General features: G+C 42.7%; 1 protein-coding gene across 1 annotated transcript in view; it reads right to left on the reverse strand.

Moving 5' to 3' along the window:
- The window catches only part of LOC122794358, a 362,344-nt gene that overhangs the window by 90,765 nt on the left and 251,876 nt on the right, over positions 1 to 19,703 (reverse strand). The window contains exon 2 of the mRNA XM_044062684.1: positions 18,884 to 19,115. Within this exon, the coding sequence (XP_043918619.1) occupies positions 18,884 to 19,115 (232 nt within the window). The remainder of the gene's footprint in view (positions 1 to 18,883; positions 19,116 to 19,703) is intronic.

The following is a 19,703-nucleotide window of genomic DNA, read 5'->3' on the forward strand; positions in this document are numbered from 1 at the left end:
TACAAAATCTGTTGGGGGATTACCAAGAGATTTAACTGAAAAAGTAGTTCTGTTATTTACCAAGCTCAATGCTAATCTTGTGGTGCTTTCTATAAACAAAAGGCAGGACAAAGGTTAAAGGAGAGGGTAGCTGAGTATGTGAAAGGCAGGACAAAGGTTAAAAGAGAGGGTAGTTGAGTATGTAACAGCAATAAAGAACTGAGATATGAAAAATGCTCTAGGTAAACAGGTTTACAATGTATCAATTTTTTTTGTATTGCAGAGGAGGGACACCGATGCATTGTTAAGACAAGTATAAGCTGTTTGGCAGTTCAGGTTTAACTCTTCGCATTCATCAGGTCTTAACAAAAGCATAAACGTGGCATGACTATAACTGTTTTGTCTTTTTAACTGGATGAATTTGTAACATGACTTTTTGTTTTCTATTTAAAAGGTACTTAAACTTATTTTGAAGAAGTTCATGTCCTTACTTGATTAAACATTATATTCATTTTCTGGCCTGGAATGCATTTAGTTTACTTGCATTTTATTTTTTACTACTACTACTACACCACATTTTTAGTACTTTTATTAATTTAATAATATGTTTATTACCCCTTTTTTGTAACATGTTCATCCATAAAAGAACTTGTAATTTCTGTATTCCATTTCCAACTAGTAATAAATGATCATACATATTGTACAGTCAAGGAATACATTCTTGAGATTTTAAAGGAGAGTTAACCTGCAGAGTTGTACTAACACTGCTTTGAGACATACTGAGAAGAGTACAAAATTGCTGAAGTGTGTTAGCAATACTATATGACAGCAGTTGGTGATTTTAATGTTTGGAAAACAAAAACAATCATGAAAATCACATCAAATTTTAAGTGGCATTACTTACACAACTGTACCATATTCATCATTAGAGCCCTGTTACATAAGCATATAGCTATACTGACTGACTGCCAAAGCCTAGATAGCAAGGGAGGAGGCCCGAGGAGCAACTCTTGTTCTGGCCCTGGAAAGAGTCAATTCATGTAATGTTTGATAAATATACATACAGATGACCAAGTAGCTGCTTCTGCAATAAACCTAGAGTCCTCCCCTTTCCAAAAGCATCTATATCATATCATGGACATCTTAGGTCGTCGAATCCTAAAACACAGACACCTAAGCGTCGGAAGCTTACAATAGCGAATGGCCACATAATAGAATTCTTTCCTTGGGAAAGAATTTGCATGGCCGTCCGTAAACAAACATACCCAAACATAGTGGGGGGCTTTGCCCCCCCCCGATGTGAGGGGATGTGCCCCCCACACACCCCTAACTAAATATACCAACTCCGAGATCGCTCTACATTGGGGAAAGGGCAAATCCTCGATAACGGCCATGCGAATTCCTTCCCGAGGAAAGAATTTGATTATGTGGCCATTTGCTATTGTAAGCTTTTGACGCTTAGGTGTCAATGTTTAAGCACTTGACAACCTAAGCTGTCGATAATACAATAGGAACCCTTCCAAAATGCCTTAGAAGTAGCCATAGCTCTGGTAGAGTGAACTTCATCCCTTTAAAGGAGGGACATAACAACTGTGTAACAGAAATGGAGGATAACCATTTAGAAATGGTGTGTTTTTACACTGTTTCTTCTTTCTTTTTTCCGTCACTGTAATATCGGAACAGTTTAAGGACATTCAGCATATGCAGGATCCTCTCAGATGCCTTTTGGCATAAAGGATGGATTTGTTCTTCAGCCTGATAAGGTGGTTCAAATGATGGTAAAGAAAGATTTTCTAAAACATAGCTGAGGTCCCAGGGAGAAGCCATCTGTTTTCTTGGTGGACATATATGCAAGCCCTCTTTCAGAAACTGTTTAAGCTGGAATAAGAAAGAAATGGGGGATCTAATGGCAGACATGCAGTAAAAACTTAAAGGTGAATTTCTGCAGAAGGAGTAAGAAAGGTCTGAAATGAGTAATTCATAGAGATATAGAAGAACCAGAGGTGCTTCTGTCTTGTTTGGGTTCTGGATTATCTTGAGGTGCCAACTAGAAAATCTCTTCCATTTAGCTAAATAGGATTTTCTAGTAGCAGATTTTCTAGCCTTCTTTAATACCTGGTACACATCCTCAGAAAAGAGGTACCTAATATGGACCAAAATTCATTCAAGCAGCCTGATGAAGTTTCTGCTGGCTGGTGTGGATTAGTGATCCCTTGTCCTATGTGAGCATATCCACCATTTGGGGAAGATTGTGGTAATTGCCTTTGTCTATTTTTATGCGACTGTACAAACAGTGTTGTCTAGGCCAATAGGGAGCTACCAAGATGATTTTTGGAGAATCCTTTTGGACCTTTAAACAAACAGTGTTTAATCAGTGGAACGTGGGAAGGCATACAGCAACATTCATGTCCATGGGAAGGAAAAGGCATCTGTCTTCCAGGGCTTTCTGCAGTGAACAGAATTTGTTCAGTTGGCTGTTATGCATGGAAACAAACAGGTCTATTTGGGGGTTCCTCACAGGTGTATTATCTCCTGAAAGACCCTGGGTGTAACTTCCATTTGTGGAGGTCTTTCCTGGAACTGCTTATTGTGCCTGCCACCATGTTCCACTGTGATAGTATGCAAGTGGCCTGAAGGAATAAATTGTGCAGAGTTATAAGTTCCCGGACTAACATGACTAGTTTACAGAAAGGATAGGACCTGGTTCCTCCGTATTTGTTTATATAACATATCACTGTAGTGCTGTCTTTAATTACCAGTCCATTTTGTGAATACCCTTGGTACAATGGAAAGTCTAGAGGGTAAAGAAGAGAAATGAAAATGTGAACCAGAAACAGGAAACCTTAAAAAAGTGCCTGAAGTTTCTGTGAATACGTATATGATGATAGGTATATCTTTACGACCAGTCACAACAAAGCGTACAGAGGGGATCAGGGGAAACAAAGATTGCAGGGTGAGCATTTTTGAATTTTGGAATGTTTATGTAAATGATTAAGAAAAGACATCCAGTACAGGTCTCCAATTTCTCTCTTTTTTGAGCACTAGAAAATTCTTAAAAAAAATAATTTCCTTTGTGAGAAATGATGGGATGGAAGAGATGGGCTTGATTTTCAAGGTGTGGAGGAACCCCTAGGTTTGAAAGAAAAGCTCCACTGCTGCTTGCATCTATTTTGGATAACTTCCAACACCCAATACTCTGTTGTGGTCTGATACAAGCCAATACAAGGCCATGTCAAACCCTGAGCTGTTGGACATGCTCCACTTAAACAAATCGCAATCCCTCAGAGCCACATGCTCCATAGATCTAAACCTTGTCATCACAATGAACAAAACATGCTGGAGGGATAGGTTCCTGACTCAGAGACTTCCCCATACTCTGGAATAGACTGCCCATACATGTCAAGCACAGCGCCTCCTTGGCCCTCTTCAAAAGAAACCTTGACAATTGGATGGGAGATAGGAAATTCACCTTGGGGATCACGTCAGTCACCCTGATAGACAGGGGTCCAGGGAAGTAAATATTGTGGGAAGAAATATCCAGGGAATTGTTATGGCTAGGCTTGTATAGGCCCTCGGGCCGATAGCCTAGTACCAACCTATGAACCTATGATTCCAGACAGGAAGATAAAGAAGACTATCCGCAAGGTTTACAGGACTGGCAAGGGTGGGGAAGCAAGGTTTAGAGAATGGTTAGTGTGGGGAGGGGGTTGTAAGAGGTAGAAAGTCAGGCATTTCTCTTGCACTACCCTTGGCTATGAGCAGAATTTTTTTTTAAATCCCCCTGGCATTATTTTTGTAAAATGTTTCCCACATTTTTGCTGGGATTGTTGAAAATGTTTTACATAGAAGGGGCCAAGACAGGAAGGTCATTATGATTATACTTAATAATGGGAGACGGAAAGTACTGTTTACTCCCTCGATAAGTCTGTTTTCTCATCAAATCTTTTCAGAACTTCAGATAAGTACCAAATAATGCATCATTGTCTAAAGTGCATTGAAAACTGGTGCCTTGCCAACCTCAGACATCTTTGAGATTTAAGCCATGCATACCTGTGCACAACTAACCCAGTTGCAGCTGCTTAGGATACTGAATTAGCAGAATATAAGCATTGTAAAGACTGCTTGGTGACCTGAGTTACAGGAGATCATATTCTGGAAGGAAGAGTTAAAGTCTGATGATGGCAAAACCACAAGGGACTTTTTCATGTCAGCAAAGGATGTAACCAGATACTTTGACACATGAGCTTGGCAGTTGACAGCCATGAAAGCAAGGTCAAAGGAACATACTTCTCAACTGTACAGATTTTTGCAGAATGTCGAGATTTTTGCCTCAAATTTTTGATCTGTTCCTCATAAAATGTGCTATTTTCTGGAAAATCAGTGGGATGATCTGAGGTTTGAAGTCACTAAATAATGATATACATTTGAGTTTCAGACTTCATATCCTTCAGAAAAATGCATACTAAGACAAATTATGCTATTCTAGCAACTTTCTAAGTTTATAAGTGCAATATTTAAAATATGTCCCTATTTTTGGGCCTTTGTCTCCTCTTTCTGTCAGGCTTTGTCCAGATTTTTTTGTGCTAAGAAGTTAAGAGGTATGAGAGGAAGTGCAAACTTTTTCTCAAATCTGTCAAAAGGTCTTCCATCCTTATCAGAAGGTACAAGATTATAAACAGTAAAATGTTTAGAACCAACATCCTTGGCTAAGGAAATCATAGATGGATCAGCCACAGGGTTATGAAAAAAGAACTTATAGGTCTGTGCCACTTAATAGAATCTGTCAGGCATTTTGGGTGTAGGGGGCTGACTGTCAGGCAAAGTACATGCTGCATTAAATATGTCCTCCAAAGTACCTGTTATAGGAGTGATGGCCAAAGGCTTAGGGGTGTCCACCTGCAAAAAATGTATCTTTTTTGGGTCTCAGAAATCTCCTTTTCTCCTCATTGGAAGAGGACAGTCATTCTACCAATGGTGTCTGAAAGTGAAATTTCCTATGCTTGGAAATCTGAAAAATATATTTTCTGCAGTCTCTGACTCTAATGAGTTAGGGGGGGCACTTGAGAGGCACAGTCCAGACCAGTCTCTTCAATGTCTGGATGGAATTCTTTTTGTTTTTGATGCAAAGTGGGGAAGACAGACTGCAATGATTAAAAGACTATAAAGAGACCTCTAGCAAACGAAAACCATTCCTCTTTTGACTCTCTAAAAGATGGGGATGAAGATGAGAGACATGCTTTGACTTTTGCCTTTTCTTTTTAGAAGTTGCAAAAGCCACAGTATGAACTGTATCAGTCATGCAGACTTCAATATGGCAGCCTGGTACCTCTTTCCCCACAAGCATTTCAGGGGTGTCATCTGACTCTTTGAATTACACTGCATGTCTCTCCCTTCTTCGGGACAGGCATACACCCAGCCCTATATAATGCATTAGATCCCGACACTTTGTGGCATCTTTAGCAGTAGTAGCACCAGAGGGCATTCAGAGGAGGAGGTGATGAACAGCCCAAGAACTCTACAATTGTGAAACAGAAGCTGCTTCAGGCACTTCTCTGTCTTCCTTTTCTTTGCAGCTGGGGGTGATGTTTAAATGATAACTTGAGAAAGGGGAAGGATGGTTGTGATGGATGGAAGAAGACAACACATATTTAGCATTACACTATACATAATTTTGGTACCCAACGCTGTCTTTTCCACCCACATCAACCTGTGAGACAGAGTCCCTAGCTAGTCACAAAGGATGGCATCAGGAGAGAACATTCAGTAAAATTGTGGCTCCAAAGGTTGACCTGGATCTGGAATGAATATCCAATTTATAATGGGTCAGAAAGATCTAACTGTTAGGCCAAGTAGCCGATGCACAAGTATAATGCAAGAAGGACTGAGCAAAAAAATCAACAGATTTGGATGAGTGGGCTTTAGTTTTATTAGGTAAAAGGATGCCTTTAACAGAATAAATAAAGGAAATACAATCTAAAAGCCATCTGGTCAAGATTTCATTGGAAACAAGCTTAACCAATATAGTGCTAGAAAAGGATATAAAGAGTTGACTTCATTTTCTGATAGATTTTGTCCTATCCAAATAAAAATCTCAGCTGGCAACGAATATCCAAACAATAAAGTACATACTCCCACTTAATGATATCTGGGAGGAAAACAAGTAAATGAAATGACTGTTTCAGGCTCAACTCAGAGGTCACTTTAGGTAGGAAGGAAGGATAAGTCTCCAGAGAAACTCTGTCCTTATTGAAAATAAGTCAAGGAGGGTTGCACAATAAGACTTGGGAGTTCCGAAACCCTCCTGGGTGAAGTTACTGCTACTAAAAGCAGAGATTTCCAGGACTATAACTTTGCATCTAGGGTAGCAGCTGGCTCAAAATGGGGTCTAGTCAGTGGTTGCAGCAATGTAGACAAATGCCAATGAAGGAATTGGTAACTGGAGGTCTAAGCAGAAACATGCCCTTCCAAAAGGCTTTAGATAATTTGAGAGATGCAACGGGTATGTTACCTTTACCACTTTAAAATTTAAGATGGCTGCCAAATGAACTTTAATAGTGGAACAACTGAAACTAGAATGGAAAAAATCTATAAGAAAATCCAGAATTGCATCTAAAGGGACACACAAAAGTATCAACAACCTTAGAAGCAGCCCAAAATAGAAATCTTTTTCACTTGCTAGCATAAATCCTTCTGGTTGAAGGTTTCTGGGAGGAAGAAAGAATATAAATAATTCTCCTGGAAAGCTTGGGATCTCTGGCCATCACAGGAACTGGAGGAACTAAATGGACACCCTGAGAGATTTGAGATTCTGGTGAGGCTGGCTTGAAGAATGGGATTTCAAGTCTGGACCTTGATCCAGAACATAAGGCGAGTACAACAGATAAGGCCACTGAAAGAGGAACCATACTTGTCTTGGCCAGAAGAAGGCTATGAGGATCATGGTCACAAACATGAAGGAGAATATACCAGAGTGACTATCCTATGAGAGAGTGGTGAAAGAACTACTGCATTTGGTGTTGAAGGGGATGCAAAGAGATCACAACAGGCACCCCAGCAGCTGAACACTTGAGCCACTACTGCCAGGTTGAGGAACCACTAATAAAGCATGAGGATGTTCATGCTCAGGGTGTCTGCCAGAATGTTGGATTCTCCCACCCTTAGGGAGGAAGTCCTGGAAGGCCTGCAATACCAGAAGGACTGCTCTCACCTCCATTACACTGACATGAAGGTAGGCCTCTAATGGGCACCAGGTACCTTGGGCTATCTTCTCCTCGAAACACCACCCCCTCCCCATTCCAGGAGAAAAGCATTGGTGTTAACGGTGTCTTTAGTACCTGGTAGCCTCTGTGAAAACAGAAGCAGACTGGTTTAAATCCATAAAGATAAGAGTTTGGAGGGTCCCACTTGGTAATTTGGTTGGTCGTGTTCAGATGGCATCAGATGAATTCAAGAACTTGCACTTGTCATAATTCACTGGGATGTGCAAAGGATATATACATTTGGAGCAGATATTCCCTTGCCTGGATTACAGACACCTTTTGAGGTCACTGTAAGGGGACTGTCATCCAGGTAGGAAAAGACCTAGAATCCTTGCAGGTTGCTACCACTGCCATATACTTGCCGAACACCCGGGGTGATAAGGCCAAAGGGTAGTGTTCAAAACTGGTAATGACTAGCTCCCATCCAGCAGCACAGGAACCTCCTGAAATGCCTTGCTATCTTGGAATGCACAGTCACCATCTAGAGTTTGGTCTGTTTTACATAATGGCTTAGTTTGCTGAGGTCCACAATGGGCTTGAGGTCCCCATTTTTCTTTGGCACTAAAAAGAATCTTGAGCAGACCCCGTATCCTCTTTAGTCCGTTAGGACTTCTTGGAAGACTCAGTTTGAGGGTAGCTTTTGGATTTCTGCTGCTGCTTCTTCCCCTCACTGCTGGGGTGGAATGTCAGGAAGGGATCTTTGTTTCTTGTGTGGCATAAACAAACAGAAATGGAATGGAGTAGCTTCTCAAAATGACTCTCAACACCCTAGCATTTGGTGTGATGGCCTACCAAGCTTTTGGATGGGGAGACGGCGTCTCATGATTGCCTCCAGTGTGGCAGTTCGGCAAACATTCAGGAGTGCTGAAAAGGCTTGCCAGAGAAAAGGCCCCAGAAGCCTTCATTTTGCAGACTGCCCCCTACCCTAGGGCAGTACCAAGGAAATTTTCCCATCTGCCACAGGGGACACCTGGACTGCCCTGGGAGAACTGTTGGGATTTATGAAAGAAGAGTCATTTTTCTCCCTCTCTGGTTCCTGGAAAAAGTCCTCTGTGGGGTAAAAAAAAATTAACTCCAATGGTAGCCAAACCATTATCATCTTGCTCATTCCTAGACAGTGCATATGTTACATTAGGCCCAAACCATACCTCTCAATCTCTTAGATCAAGAAATCTGGACAACTCCAAAAATAATGGGGGTACAAAGGCCCAAAAATAGGGACAATTACTAAATACTGTTCTTGCAAACTCAGTAAGTTGACAGAGCAATAGGTTTTGCATTAGCATTACTTTTCTGAAGGATATGAAGTCTGAAACTCAACTGTCTGTCATCATTTTCTATCTTCAGCCTTTAATCATTTGCCAATAATTTGCTACAAAACCAAAATTTTATAAAAAACAGACCAAAAATCTGAGGCAAAAAATCTGGATGTTTTGCAAAAATCTGTACAGTTGAGAGGTATGGCCTAAACAAGGTGGATCTGTCAAAGAGGACACTGAAAATGGACTCCATAATGCAGTCCTCAAAGTTACATATATGCATCCAGTCATGACAGCACATGCTGATACTGGTGCTGCCACTTGCCCATACCATCTGCTGCATTTGAAAGGAGTCTTATGGATATGTTCAAGATGGACAACATCACAGACAACTGAGTCTCAAAAGACTTGTAAGCTTCAAGACACTGTTGTGATGCCATTGGCTTAGACATTATGAAAATCAGAGCATATTCAGGTGAGACAAATACTTCAGCACACACAGGGCAAATGTGGCTGGAGCATATGTGTGCTTCACGAAGAAGTCCTGCATCCATGACTCTCTATTGGGGGGGACCACTGTACTCTTTTTGGAAATTTCATTTTGATGGGCACTGTGATTACATCACTGTCCACTATGGGACCCTTGGTCCAAAACAACTTGTTTTGGGGAGGAATGGTGGATGGCCTCCACCACATCAGATTTGCTCCAGACCCTCTGGGACACCAGATCAATGAGGGCTTCCAGAGTGGGTACCACCTAGGATGTGGATGGGCCCACAACAAAGCCATTAAGAACAAGTAACTCATCTAGGGAATGACTTTGGTGGTCCATCCCCCTTATTGTCTCATTTACAGCAAACTGCCAAAACAGGGATCTTCACAGGAGGATTTGGGAGATCCTTCCCTTTAATGAAGTCATAATCATCTGTGAGTATAAGTGCTTCCTCTTCCACTCACACTTCATGTGAGCCTCCCACGGTGGGGAACCTGGTTGAAGGGGGGACGTGGAAGCAACTAGGGAGTCCCTTGACTGAGGCTGTTCATGGTCTAGAGATGTAGCCTTTCCCAAAGACAACAGCATGGATCTGACTTATTAACAGAAACCACAGTATATGAGTGAGAAAGGATAATTTCCAAGACTTTGAACATCAACACTGGGGCTAAATGGCTGGGAAGGGATTCTCTGTGATCCACACATCTAGGAGAGGGTCAATTTCTCATTGCCAACCTAGACTGATCTGACATTGAGACTGGAACCAAGCTATCCAAAGCAGAGGCACCCAGGGAAGTGATGGCCCAGAAAGCCTCAGAGTCAAACCTGACTACAGGACCTTGGCTCCAATCTCACTGCTCCCGGATGTGCTGAGCTCTGAAGGAACCCAAGTTAAAAACATCAAAGAAGAAGCCAGAGCTGGAGGCAATTAAGCACTTGACACTGTCAAAGTGATAGGATATGGCAGAGTCTGAATCGTGGACATTGGCACCAAAGGATGGGCCAGAAGAGGAACAAAAATGTCGGAGACAAAGGAGGCGTACCTTCCAGACTCAGAACTGAGGGTGAAGGAATGATTCCAAGGTCCATTTTAGCCTTCAAAAAAGTATGCATGAGTCACTCCAAGTCAAAATCTCTAATGCCTCCTGGTTCACACTTGGCAGAACAAGGTGATGCTTTAGAAGATGGCTTATGGATCAAGATAGAGACAAGGAAGTCTCCTGGATCCAAATGGGAGAAACTTAGACCCAGTGGGGGAATGGCTCCTGGGAAAACTCCAGTCTGGGAGATATTGGAAGTAAAGGAAAGTGGAACCTATCTGAAGAGAGAAACATGGTCAAGAAGAAACTCAGATCTAAGATCCTGGCTGGGAACTAGAGGAGCTGAAGGCCTTGATAACTTCCGATCCAGCTGCATCTTGAGAGAGAAAAAGAGTGTTTGTGGGCCTCTAAGGTTTAACCTTTTCCTTTTCTTTATCTTTATGCTCCATCTCTCTCTCTTTTTCTTTCCTCTTCTAGACAGTGTTCTTAAAAGACAAAGGAAACAGTACCTGATGAACGAAAGAAGATGAAGAAGCTGGTAGAAGCATCGCTTTGAGGACCAGTTTTGTTTGGCGATCAGTGAGAGCTCTGGCCCCAAAGACAGCACAATCCTGACACTCAGTGTCAAAATGGGAAACACCCACACAATAAACACATTTCTCTTTTGAATCCATGGGGATGGGGCAACTTGTGCCCACACCCCACTCATTTCTTGAAACTCACAGCCATCTCTATGCTCACTGTCAAGTTAGACGATCAACAAAAGGTCAGAAAATGCAGAATAAACCCAGCACACAACAGCAATGTCTAGAACATGTAAAACTAAGCACTAAAAGTGTAAATGCTAAACACACAATTATCGAATTACAAAGAAAGAATGAAAGACCTTAAGCCCACTCATAAAATGGCAGTAAAAGCATTTCACAAACACCCAGAGACAATCAAGACAGGTAGAGTTGACAAATAAATTATCAAGGAAACCTAACATTAACCACAATAAACTTACTACAGCCAATTATAAAACATAGGAGAGAGACAATAGCAGAAGAAAAAAAGTTTTGGTGACGGCGTCAGATGGCTGGAAGCAGCAAGTGCAATGTGAGGAGATTCAGGGAGGGCAGTGCTTTATGGAAGAGGAGGCGGAGGTGCAGAACTGCAGAGTCTGAGCTGCTGGCTTTAGATCTGATAACTCTACAGGTTAAGGCAGACAAGAAAGACCAGATTCAATCTTGTATTTCTAGAGAACAATACCATACACAGTGCATGAAAAGAGCTAATTGAGGAATACTTGCTCTCCTTATGAGGTGAAGACTATGATGCAGAACAGGAGGGTGCTGGACTCATTTGAGGTGTTACGGACACCTGCAATTTCAGAGACTTGGAAAATCCACATAAAGGTACTGCAGAAAGTCGGTCTTTATCTAACCATAGCAATGTCATGGTATGAGTACCTGACATGGTTACTAAGTACATGCAGCTGTGAAATATTTCCTCAACAAGTACTCCAACAGTATCAGCTGTAGCATAACCTCAACACACAACATATTGTAAGCTTGTAACTCACACATTTAGTACTAAATGATAGGCTGTTCATAGGTGCCATTATTAACATGAGAATATGCTTAACAATATCAGCACCAGAAAAATTACATACAGTGACGCACCACAGAAGACTGATGAAACACAGAATGGCTTTCAGTGATGATGCTATTACTCTCACATTCACAACTCGGTCTCCAGACACTGGCACACAGTCAAAATGTACAGGCAGGGCCCTCTTCCCCACAGCAAGTGAATAACTCTATAGTCAGTGACACATGCTCACACTGTCAGCATAATTAGGAAATGGCATTACAATGAGGGGTGCACTACACAATTCAACACCTCTTTTTGCAAAGGCTGAATCCCTGGATGAAGGCACAGCCCTTTCTAAGGTAAGAGAACAGTACAGTTTTGTACCTACCATAAATGTAGATGTTCAAGTGTACACCCTGCTGCAGTCATCACACTTGGGTTATCTTGGTCCGGCGTCGGTTGCTGCCGCTTCTTCCCTGACGTCAGTGTGCCAGGGGTATATATGCTGCATTCAACGCCATTTTCTTCAGTTTTTCTTGCCCCAGATGTCAGGTGCCCCCAAAAAGGTGGTCAGTAATTAGTACCAATCTAAGAAATTTAGCACAAACACAACATCTCTACAGCTATAAGCAAATACATCAGAAAGGTATTGTAAAGATTTAGTTAGTTAGTCAGAGGGGATGGAGGGAGGGTAACCTGGACTGCAGCAGGGTGTACACACTCGAACATCTACATTTATGGTAGGTACAAAACTGTACTATGTTCATCGTGTTACTCTGCGGCAGTCATCACACTTGGGTAGAATCCCAAAGCTAAGGATGGGAGGAGGAGTCAAAGAGGGTTAGAGGAGGCTAGAAGGCCCTGCAGAACTGCAGTGGCGAAGCCAGCTCTAGTCTTAGAGTAAAGTGGTAAGTGGTAGTGTTTGGTGAAGGTGTTGCAGCTTCCAAAATATCCTTGGTTGGCACCCCCCTGAGGAAGGCTGTAGATGTAGCTGCTGCCCTGGTGGAGTGGGGCCTTATGGTAGCAGGAACTGGTTTTCCATGATGGGTATAGCAAAAATAAATGCAATGTCCTATCCATTTGGAAATGGTCTGTTTTGATATAGCCTTCCCTTGTGAAGCTGCAGCATAGGATACAAAGAGCTGGTCAGATTTTCTGAAAACCTTAGTTTTATCAAAGTAGTAGTGAAGTTGCCTGTGAATGTCCAAGGAATGCAGGAGTCTTTCTCCTTTGTTCTGTGGATTTGAAAAGAAGGTGGGTAAGTGGATGGTTTGATTTAAAGCCACACTGGATACCACCTTAGGCATGAAGGAAGGATTAGTTCGTAGAGAAACACTGTCTTGATGGAAAATGAGGAAAGGTTCCACTGCTATTAGTGCCTGAAGCTCTGAGCCTCTTCTGGCTGAAGTTATTACTAGCAGCAGGGCAGTCTTCCATGATCTAAACTTTAGATCAGCAGAGAAAGCTGGTTCAAAGGGAGGTAGCGTAAGTTTTTCCAGAACAAAGTTGAGGTCCCAGGTTGGTGTAGGTGCTCTCCTGGGGGGGGTCTAATATTTTTTGCCCCTCTGAGGAACTGCCTTAGAAGTGGATATGAAAATATGGGTGGATCCGTGTTGTAGTTGGCTGAAATAGCTGTGGATTTTAATAGATGAAAAAGAAAGTCCTTTGTGCAACATCTCAGTTAAATACTGTAGAATCTGAGGCATGTGAGGCTGAAGGGTATTTTGGCCTTTAGATTGGTTACCGGCGCAAAACCTTTTCCATTTGTCCGAGTAGGCCTTCCTGGTGCTGGGCCTCCTAGCTTCCAGAATAACATCCATAACTGCTTGAGGAAGAGGAGCTGGCTGGATGCTTAGGTGATTTGCCATGCAGCCAAATTTAAGGTTTTGAGCTGGCTGTGTAGAATCTGATTGTCTTGCTGTGTGAGCAAATGGGCAATTTGTGGTAAAATCCAAGGTGGGCCCTGGGCCATATTCCTTAATAGTGGGTACCAGTGCTGGTGTGGCCAGTCTGGGGCTATGAGTATCATTCATGGTCTCTCCTTTCTGACTTTCAGAAGCACCTTTGAGAGAAGGGGCAATGGAGGGAAGGCATATACTGTCAGGTTTTCCAACTGAATGAGTGTGTGTCCACTTTCCAAGCTTGATGGTGAAGTGTCCTTGTACAAAATTTTGTTAGCTGATAGTTTTGGGGGCTGGCAAACAGGTCTATGTCTGGGTGGCTCCATTTTTGAGTTATCATTGCAAATACTTGTGGATCCAGTTTCCACTCGTGGGGATCCATGATGTTTCTGTTGAGGTCGTCTGCCAATGTGTTCTTTTTTCCAGGCAGGAATTGAGCTTGTAGCTGAATTTGGTAAGCCAGTGCTGTGTTCCACAAGGTCATTGCTTGCCTGCATAGAGGGTAGGAGTGTGTACCTCCCTGTTTGTTTATGTACCACATCACTGTGGTGTTGTCCGTCCTTATTGTAAACTGTCCTGGAGGTAAGAGGTTCTTGAAGGCTGTCAGAGCATTCTGTACAGCTAGCATCTCTTTTTGACTGATGTGCAGATTCCTTTGATCTGCAGTCCATATGCCTTGAACGCACTGTCCTGCCATGTGTGCCCCCCAGGCATAGTCCGATGCATCTGTTGTCACAGTTTGCCTGGCTGGGGGCAAGGTGAAAGGCTGACCCTTGTTGAGGTGACATGCCTGTGACCAGCATAGAAACTCTTGTTGAAGGAAGGGAATGAGAGATATCATTGTGTCCAAGCTGTGGCTGTGTTGAGACCATACGCTTTTTAGGTACCACTGTAATTTCCTCATATGCAGCTTTGCAAATGGTATTAGTAGTATGCAAGATGCCATGAAGCCCAAGGCCTGCAGAATTTTTCTTGCAGGGAGTTGGGTCTTTGTTGCCATTGTTTTGAAATATTGAGTCAGTTGTAGTTGTTTGTCTGGTGTCAGTTAAGCCTTCTAGGCCACTGTATTCAAGCTGGCACCCAGGAATGTCATATTTTGTGAGGGCACTAGTTTTGATTTCTTTTCGTTTACTGTGTACCCTAGGCAACTTAGAAGATGTTTTACAAAAGCCAGATGTTGTAAGAGGATGTCCTTGCTTTCTGCTTGGATGAGGCAGTCGTCCAGGTATGGGTATATTTGAATTCCTCTTTGTCTGCAGTATGCAATTACTGGTGGCATTTTGTGAAAACCCTGGGCGCAGTGGATAAGCCAAAGGGCAGTGCAGAGAATTGGTAATGGGTTGAACCTGCAATGAAACGGAGGTATCTTCTGCAATTTTGTCTGATAGGGACATGCAGGTATGCCTCCTTGAGGTCCAGTGTTAGTAGCCATGCTTTCTTGCCCAACATGGGAAGAAGCTGCTGTAGTGTTAGCATCTTGAATTTGGGTACTTGTAAGAAGGTGTTTAGAATTGAAAGGTCCAGAATTGGTCTCCCGGCATTGTCCTTTCTGGGGGCTAGAAAGAGTCTTGAGTAAAATCCTTGGCCTTGCTCCCGTGTAGGTACCAGTTGAATGACTCATGTCCATGAGCGCTGTAATTTGTTTTTGTGCCTCTGCCCATTGATTTTATGGCAGGTTTGACACTCCTGTTTTCGTTAACAAGGTGCGGAAATGGAATCTATATCCTTGTGAAATTATGTCTAGGACCCATTTGTCCTTTGTGACGATGTGCCAGTTGTCTGAAAAAAGTGCTAATTTTCCTCTCAAGGGAGCTGCCAAGAGAGTCTTGCTTGGCCATATGAGGTTTAAGTCATTGAGTTTGCCTTCTAGTAGTTTGGGGCCTGTCTTCTCTTCCTTTCTGTGCTGCAGTGCCCCATTGTCGAGGTTTGTAGTGGGTTTGTGGTTGTCTTCTGCCTCTTGGGCATCTGTATTTACCCATCTGTGGTCTGTCAGTAGCTGGAAAGGACCAATTTTTTGTTGGTCAATTTCTGCTGAAGCGAGGGTGCTGAACCTGTAGAAAATCTTTGACCGTCTGCATAGATTTTGCCTTATCCTCCATTTTCTTTAAGACTTCTTCTGCTTTAACTCCAAATAGGACATCCTGCTGTAAGGGAGCATCTAGAAGCTTTGCTTTGACATGATCAGGCAGAGTTTGTTCCTTTAACCAAGCATGCCTACGTATAACAGACCCAGTAACAGCTGCTCTACAGGAAGCCTCCAAAGAATCAAATCCACATTGTAAAGTACGTTTGCCCACCTGTTCAGCTGCATGCAACAGATCCTGCATTTCTTTCAATTCAGATTGTTGAGGGAGTGTGCTCATTTTTTGTCTTAGTTGAGACATTAGAAATTGCTGGTATTTTAGCATGTGAAACTACAATTTAGTGCTCTCATAGCTAGAGTGGCTGCGGTGTAAACCTTTTTCCCCCACCTGTCTGGTGCTCCGGTGTCCCTTTCAGAGGGTACAGGATTTTTCGCCATAGAAGCCTTAGCCCTTTTGGGACCCTGGGAGATAGTCTCTGGATCAGCAACAGGGCTTTTATAAAGGAATTTGTGGGAGTCAGGCACTCTATAATATCTGTCTGGTTTGGCTGGAGCAGGAGGCAGAGAATCTGGATTTAAACTAGATTCTAAGTAAACATCATCCACAATGTCTAAAACTGGGGGGATAGCAAGAGGTCTGTGCTGGGGGAGTAAAAGAAACTCTCTGAGCCTTTTCTTTGAGTCAGAGTAGTCCTGACCTTCCCAGTGAAAATGTTCCCTCATAGTGTGTAAAGTTTCCCCAAAGGAGTAGTCTTCAGGGGGAGAAGCTGAAGGAATGGAATCCTCAGCATCAGAATCTTCATAAGGGGGAAAGGAGTAATCCTGGTCCTCAGAGGAGCCTGAGAAAATAGACACTTGATCAGAGGAGGCATAATCTTCCTCTTGTCTAGGCCTTTTGTTGGGGGGGGGGGGGGTTGGGAACCCCTGATTAAAGAGATCAAATCTTCAGCCATTTTAAGCATCTGTTTCTTAGGCATGGGGCCTTGAACTGGAGACTGAAGTGCAGTCTTTTTCGGTTTAATAGGAGTTTTAAGCTTAGGATACGCTTTTATAGTGAGCATTGTCGGTCTGAAGACACCTTCAGAAACCGAAGGTGTTTCTGCAGCACCATTTCTTTCTGCAATGTCGTCGGTAGGGGCTAAAGAAAATGGCTGCGTCGGCCTAGCACTCTCCGCCAAAGGCTCCAAAGCGGTCTCGGGTTTCAATTCTGCGGTAGCCAGGGGCTACGTAGGAGCCTCACTGAAAACCGGTGAACCGGAGACTTGCCCAGCCAAGGCCTCGGAGTCTAGCTTGGGTCTAGGCTGCCTGTCCTTATCCTTGCGTTTTTTGTGCACGCCGGTAGTCGGTTGCTCCAACGACATTGTGTAGTTAAATTTTCTACCGAAGTAGTGTTGTGCGAAATCAAAGCGTCTTTTTATAGTACGCTTATTGAACCTAGCACAAAAGCGACAACCAGTGACGTCGTGGTCTGAGCCTAGGCAAGGTATACAATAAGAATGAAAATCCTTATGAAGTATTTGCTTCCCACAAGAAATACAATTGTTAACTTTTTCTGACATCGGTCTGAGGCAAGAAAAGTTTCCCCAATGGGCTACTTAGCTTTATTGAAGACTTCGGATCTGAAATTCGACTTCGAAAATCTCAGGAGTCATCCAACCGGCACTTGCGAACTGCTTCTGCTTCGGGCACCGCGCGGCAAGAAAGACTGAAGAAAATGGCATCAGATGCATCATATATACCCCTGGCGCACTGACGTCAGGGAAGAAGCAGCAGCAATCGACGCCGGACCAAGACTTTTGAATTCAGGCCGCCTGACGACAAGATAACCCAAGTGTGATGATTGCAGCAGGGTAACACGATGAACATCCAGTGTCACCTATCACTCCTGTACACAGGGGTGCCAGGAGAAGACATCTTTCACAGGTAGCTGCAAAGGCACAGAAGGTAATTTCTGCCTGGCATTAGATGTGCAGGGCATGGCTCAGTCTCAGTTACTGCCACTAAGAGCCATGGATAAGCATGATACAGGGTTTATGTGAAGAAATTCACCAGTATATGGAAATGGTGAAGGTCAGGGAACATGCCATGATGATCTACATGTGGAGTATTGTCACAAAAAAGATATCCATGTTAGCATCAATCCTCACAGTAGTAAGGACTTGCCAGACTAACACATTGGGGACACTGCGGCTCATGGACAAGGGAATGTGTGCATGTGTGGTGGACATGTAAGATGAACATGTCTTCTTTCCTCAAAAACCTTTGCAGGCATTCATGTGGATTCCTCAAAAGAAGGCAGTTACACCTCATCAAGCTTCCACATAAAAGAGTAGATCCTCAGCGTCAGAACTGTTAGGCTCCACTGCATCCAATAAACCCTGTCATTTGAGCAGCTTGGCATCAAGCTCACATGCGTGCCCTTGTTCATAATCTATGGGACCATCACTACACTAACTTCATGGGACATTCAGTATGACACTGTCCAAATGTAACAGAGAAGTTACTAACCAGGAAAATGATCTGTAATTGAGAAATGTTGCACTTACCTTCATGTTTCTGAATAATGAAAGAAAAATATATTAAACAGAGAAATAAGAAATGAAAAAATTGAGAATTGCTGTAGTATTGAAACAGTTCAAGATGAAAAAAAAATTGCATTAGCAAATGAATATGAATGCAGCTTCAGTAACACATCAGCTTAATTACTCAATTACATCATTAAACTTGTCATGATACCGGTTACTTTAAAGATCGCCCAGACTCTGCCAATGACCACAGTACAAATGATGACTGACCACTACTAACACACAAGCACAGAACTTTAGTATGACATTTGGAGAAATGTCTGATTTACAATGCAAGCTGACCATGCACCATTCAGCCTACAAGTAATAATGCACATAACCAAGTCTATCTTTGTAACTTTACACTGTCACTTAGTGAATGTCATGACCCATAGATGAGGACCACATGTTGCTGCTTCATCTGCACAGCCATGTACTGTGCAGGAGCCTGCTGTCATGGACTGGTCACTATCGCTATCATCACATATTAGACAAATGATAGAGGGAGCTGCACTGTAACTACTGGCCACTACACCAGACTGACACATTATCATGTTATGCAGAATGCAGCAGACTGTGAACACTCTGCATGCTGTAGTGGGATCATACAAAAGCACACCGCCAACTTGTCCAAGCAACAGAAACGGGCATTGAACAGGCCAAGTACTCACTCAGTGACTATTTAGTGACTACTCACTCAGTGATTAGAGTATACTAACAGCAACCATACCTTTTACATAGGAATTATACAGTCTACAAGTATTCTGGATCAGACACGCTGGTGGAGGACCTTTAGCTTCTTTATCCTTTTTCAGATCCTTTAGTTGTTGTTTCACCTCATCTAGATCCTGTTTTAATTTTTTATTTTCTTCTGTTAGATCGGTTATAATTTCATACTGCTTTGCCATCAACTGGAGATACTCTGATACTTCAGGATGGGAAGCTCCATGAGCCTGTAAAGTCTTAAGAAAGCACAACATTGAAATCATTAGTTCTCAGTAATACCCATTGTGCATCAACAGATCTAAATAATATGGCAAAAAGGAAAGGGAAGGACAGAGCATAAGGTACTAGACAAGTGCATGCAGGAAAGGTAAATAATACTAAAGACAATATGGCAATATAATATCACTGAATCAAAAAGAACTTCACAACTAAACTTCCTGTCATGTGTCCACATTTACGTAAAAGGGAAGGGTTAGTGGAATACTGCTTTGTCCTAAATGTCTGATATTTGCTGCCCCTCAGTCATCTACAGGATCACTTTCTTTAACAAATGCGTAGCATGTTGATGGACTGAAAAAAGAAGTTATGTCCTTACCATAATGCTCCATGTAGAGTGTTCATCTCGCCTTTGTTCTTACACACGGGTTCGGAGCCGATCCTCGGCTCCGAGTCGGCCGAATTGCAAAGCTCTGAATCTCAGAGAAGCTCGAGACCAGCCCATATCCCACAATCCTCCCTGCCATTACTCAGATCTAGTTTGCAAACAAACCAGACCAAAAGATCCAACACCTCCGGTGAGAGAAGTATACACTCTCTTCAGCCAT

Source organism: Protopterus annectens, chromosome 2.part1, assembly GCF_019279795.1.
Source record: "Protopterus annectens isolate FY-2018-M chromosome 2.part1, PAN1.0, whole genome shotgun sequence".
Taxonomy (NCBI): Eukaryota; Metazoa; Chordata; order Ceratodontiformes; family Protopteridae; genus Protopterus; species Protopterus annectens.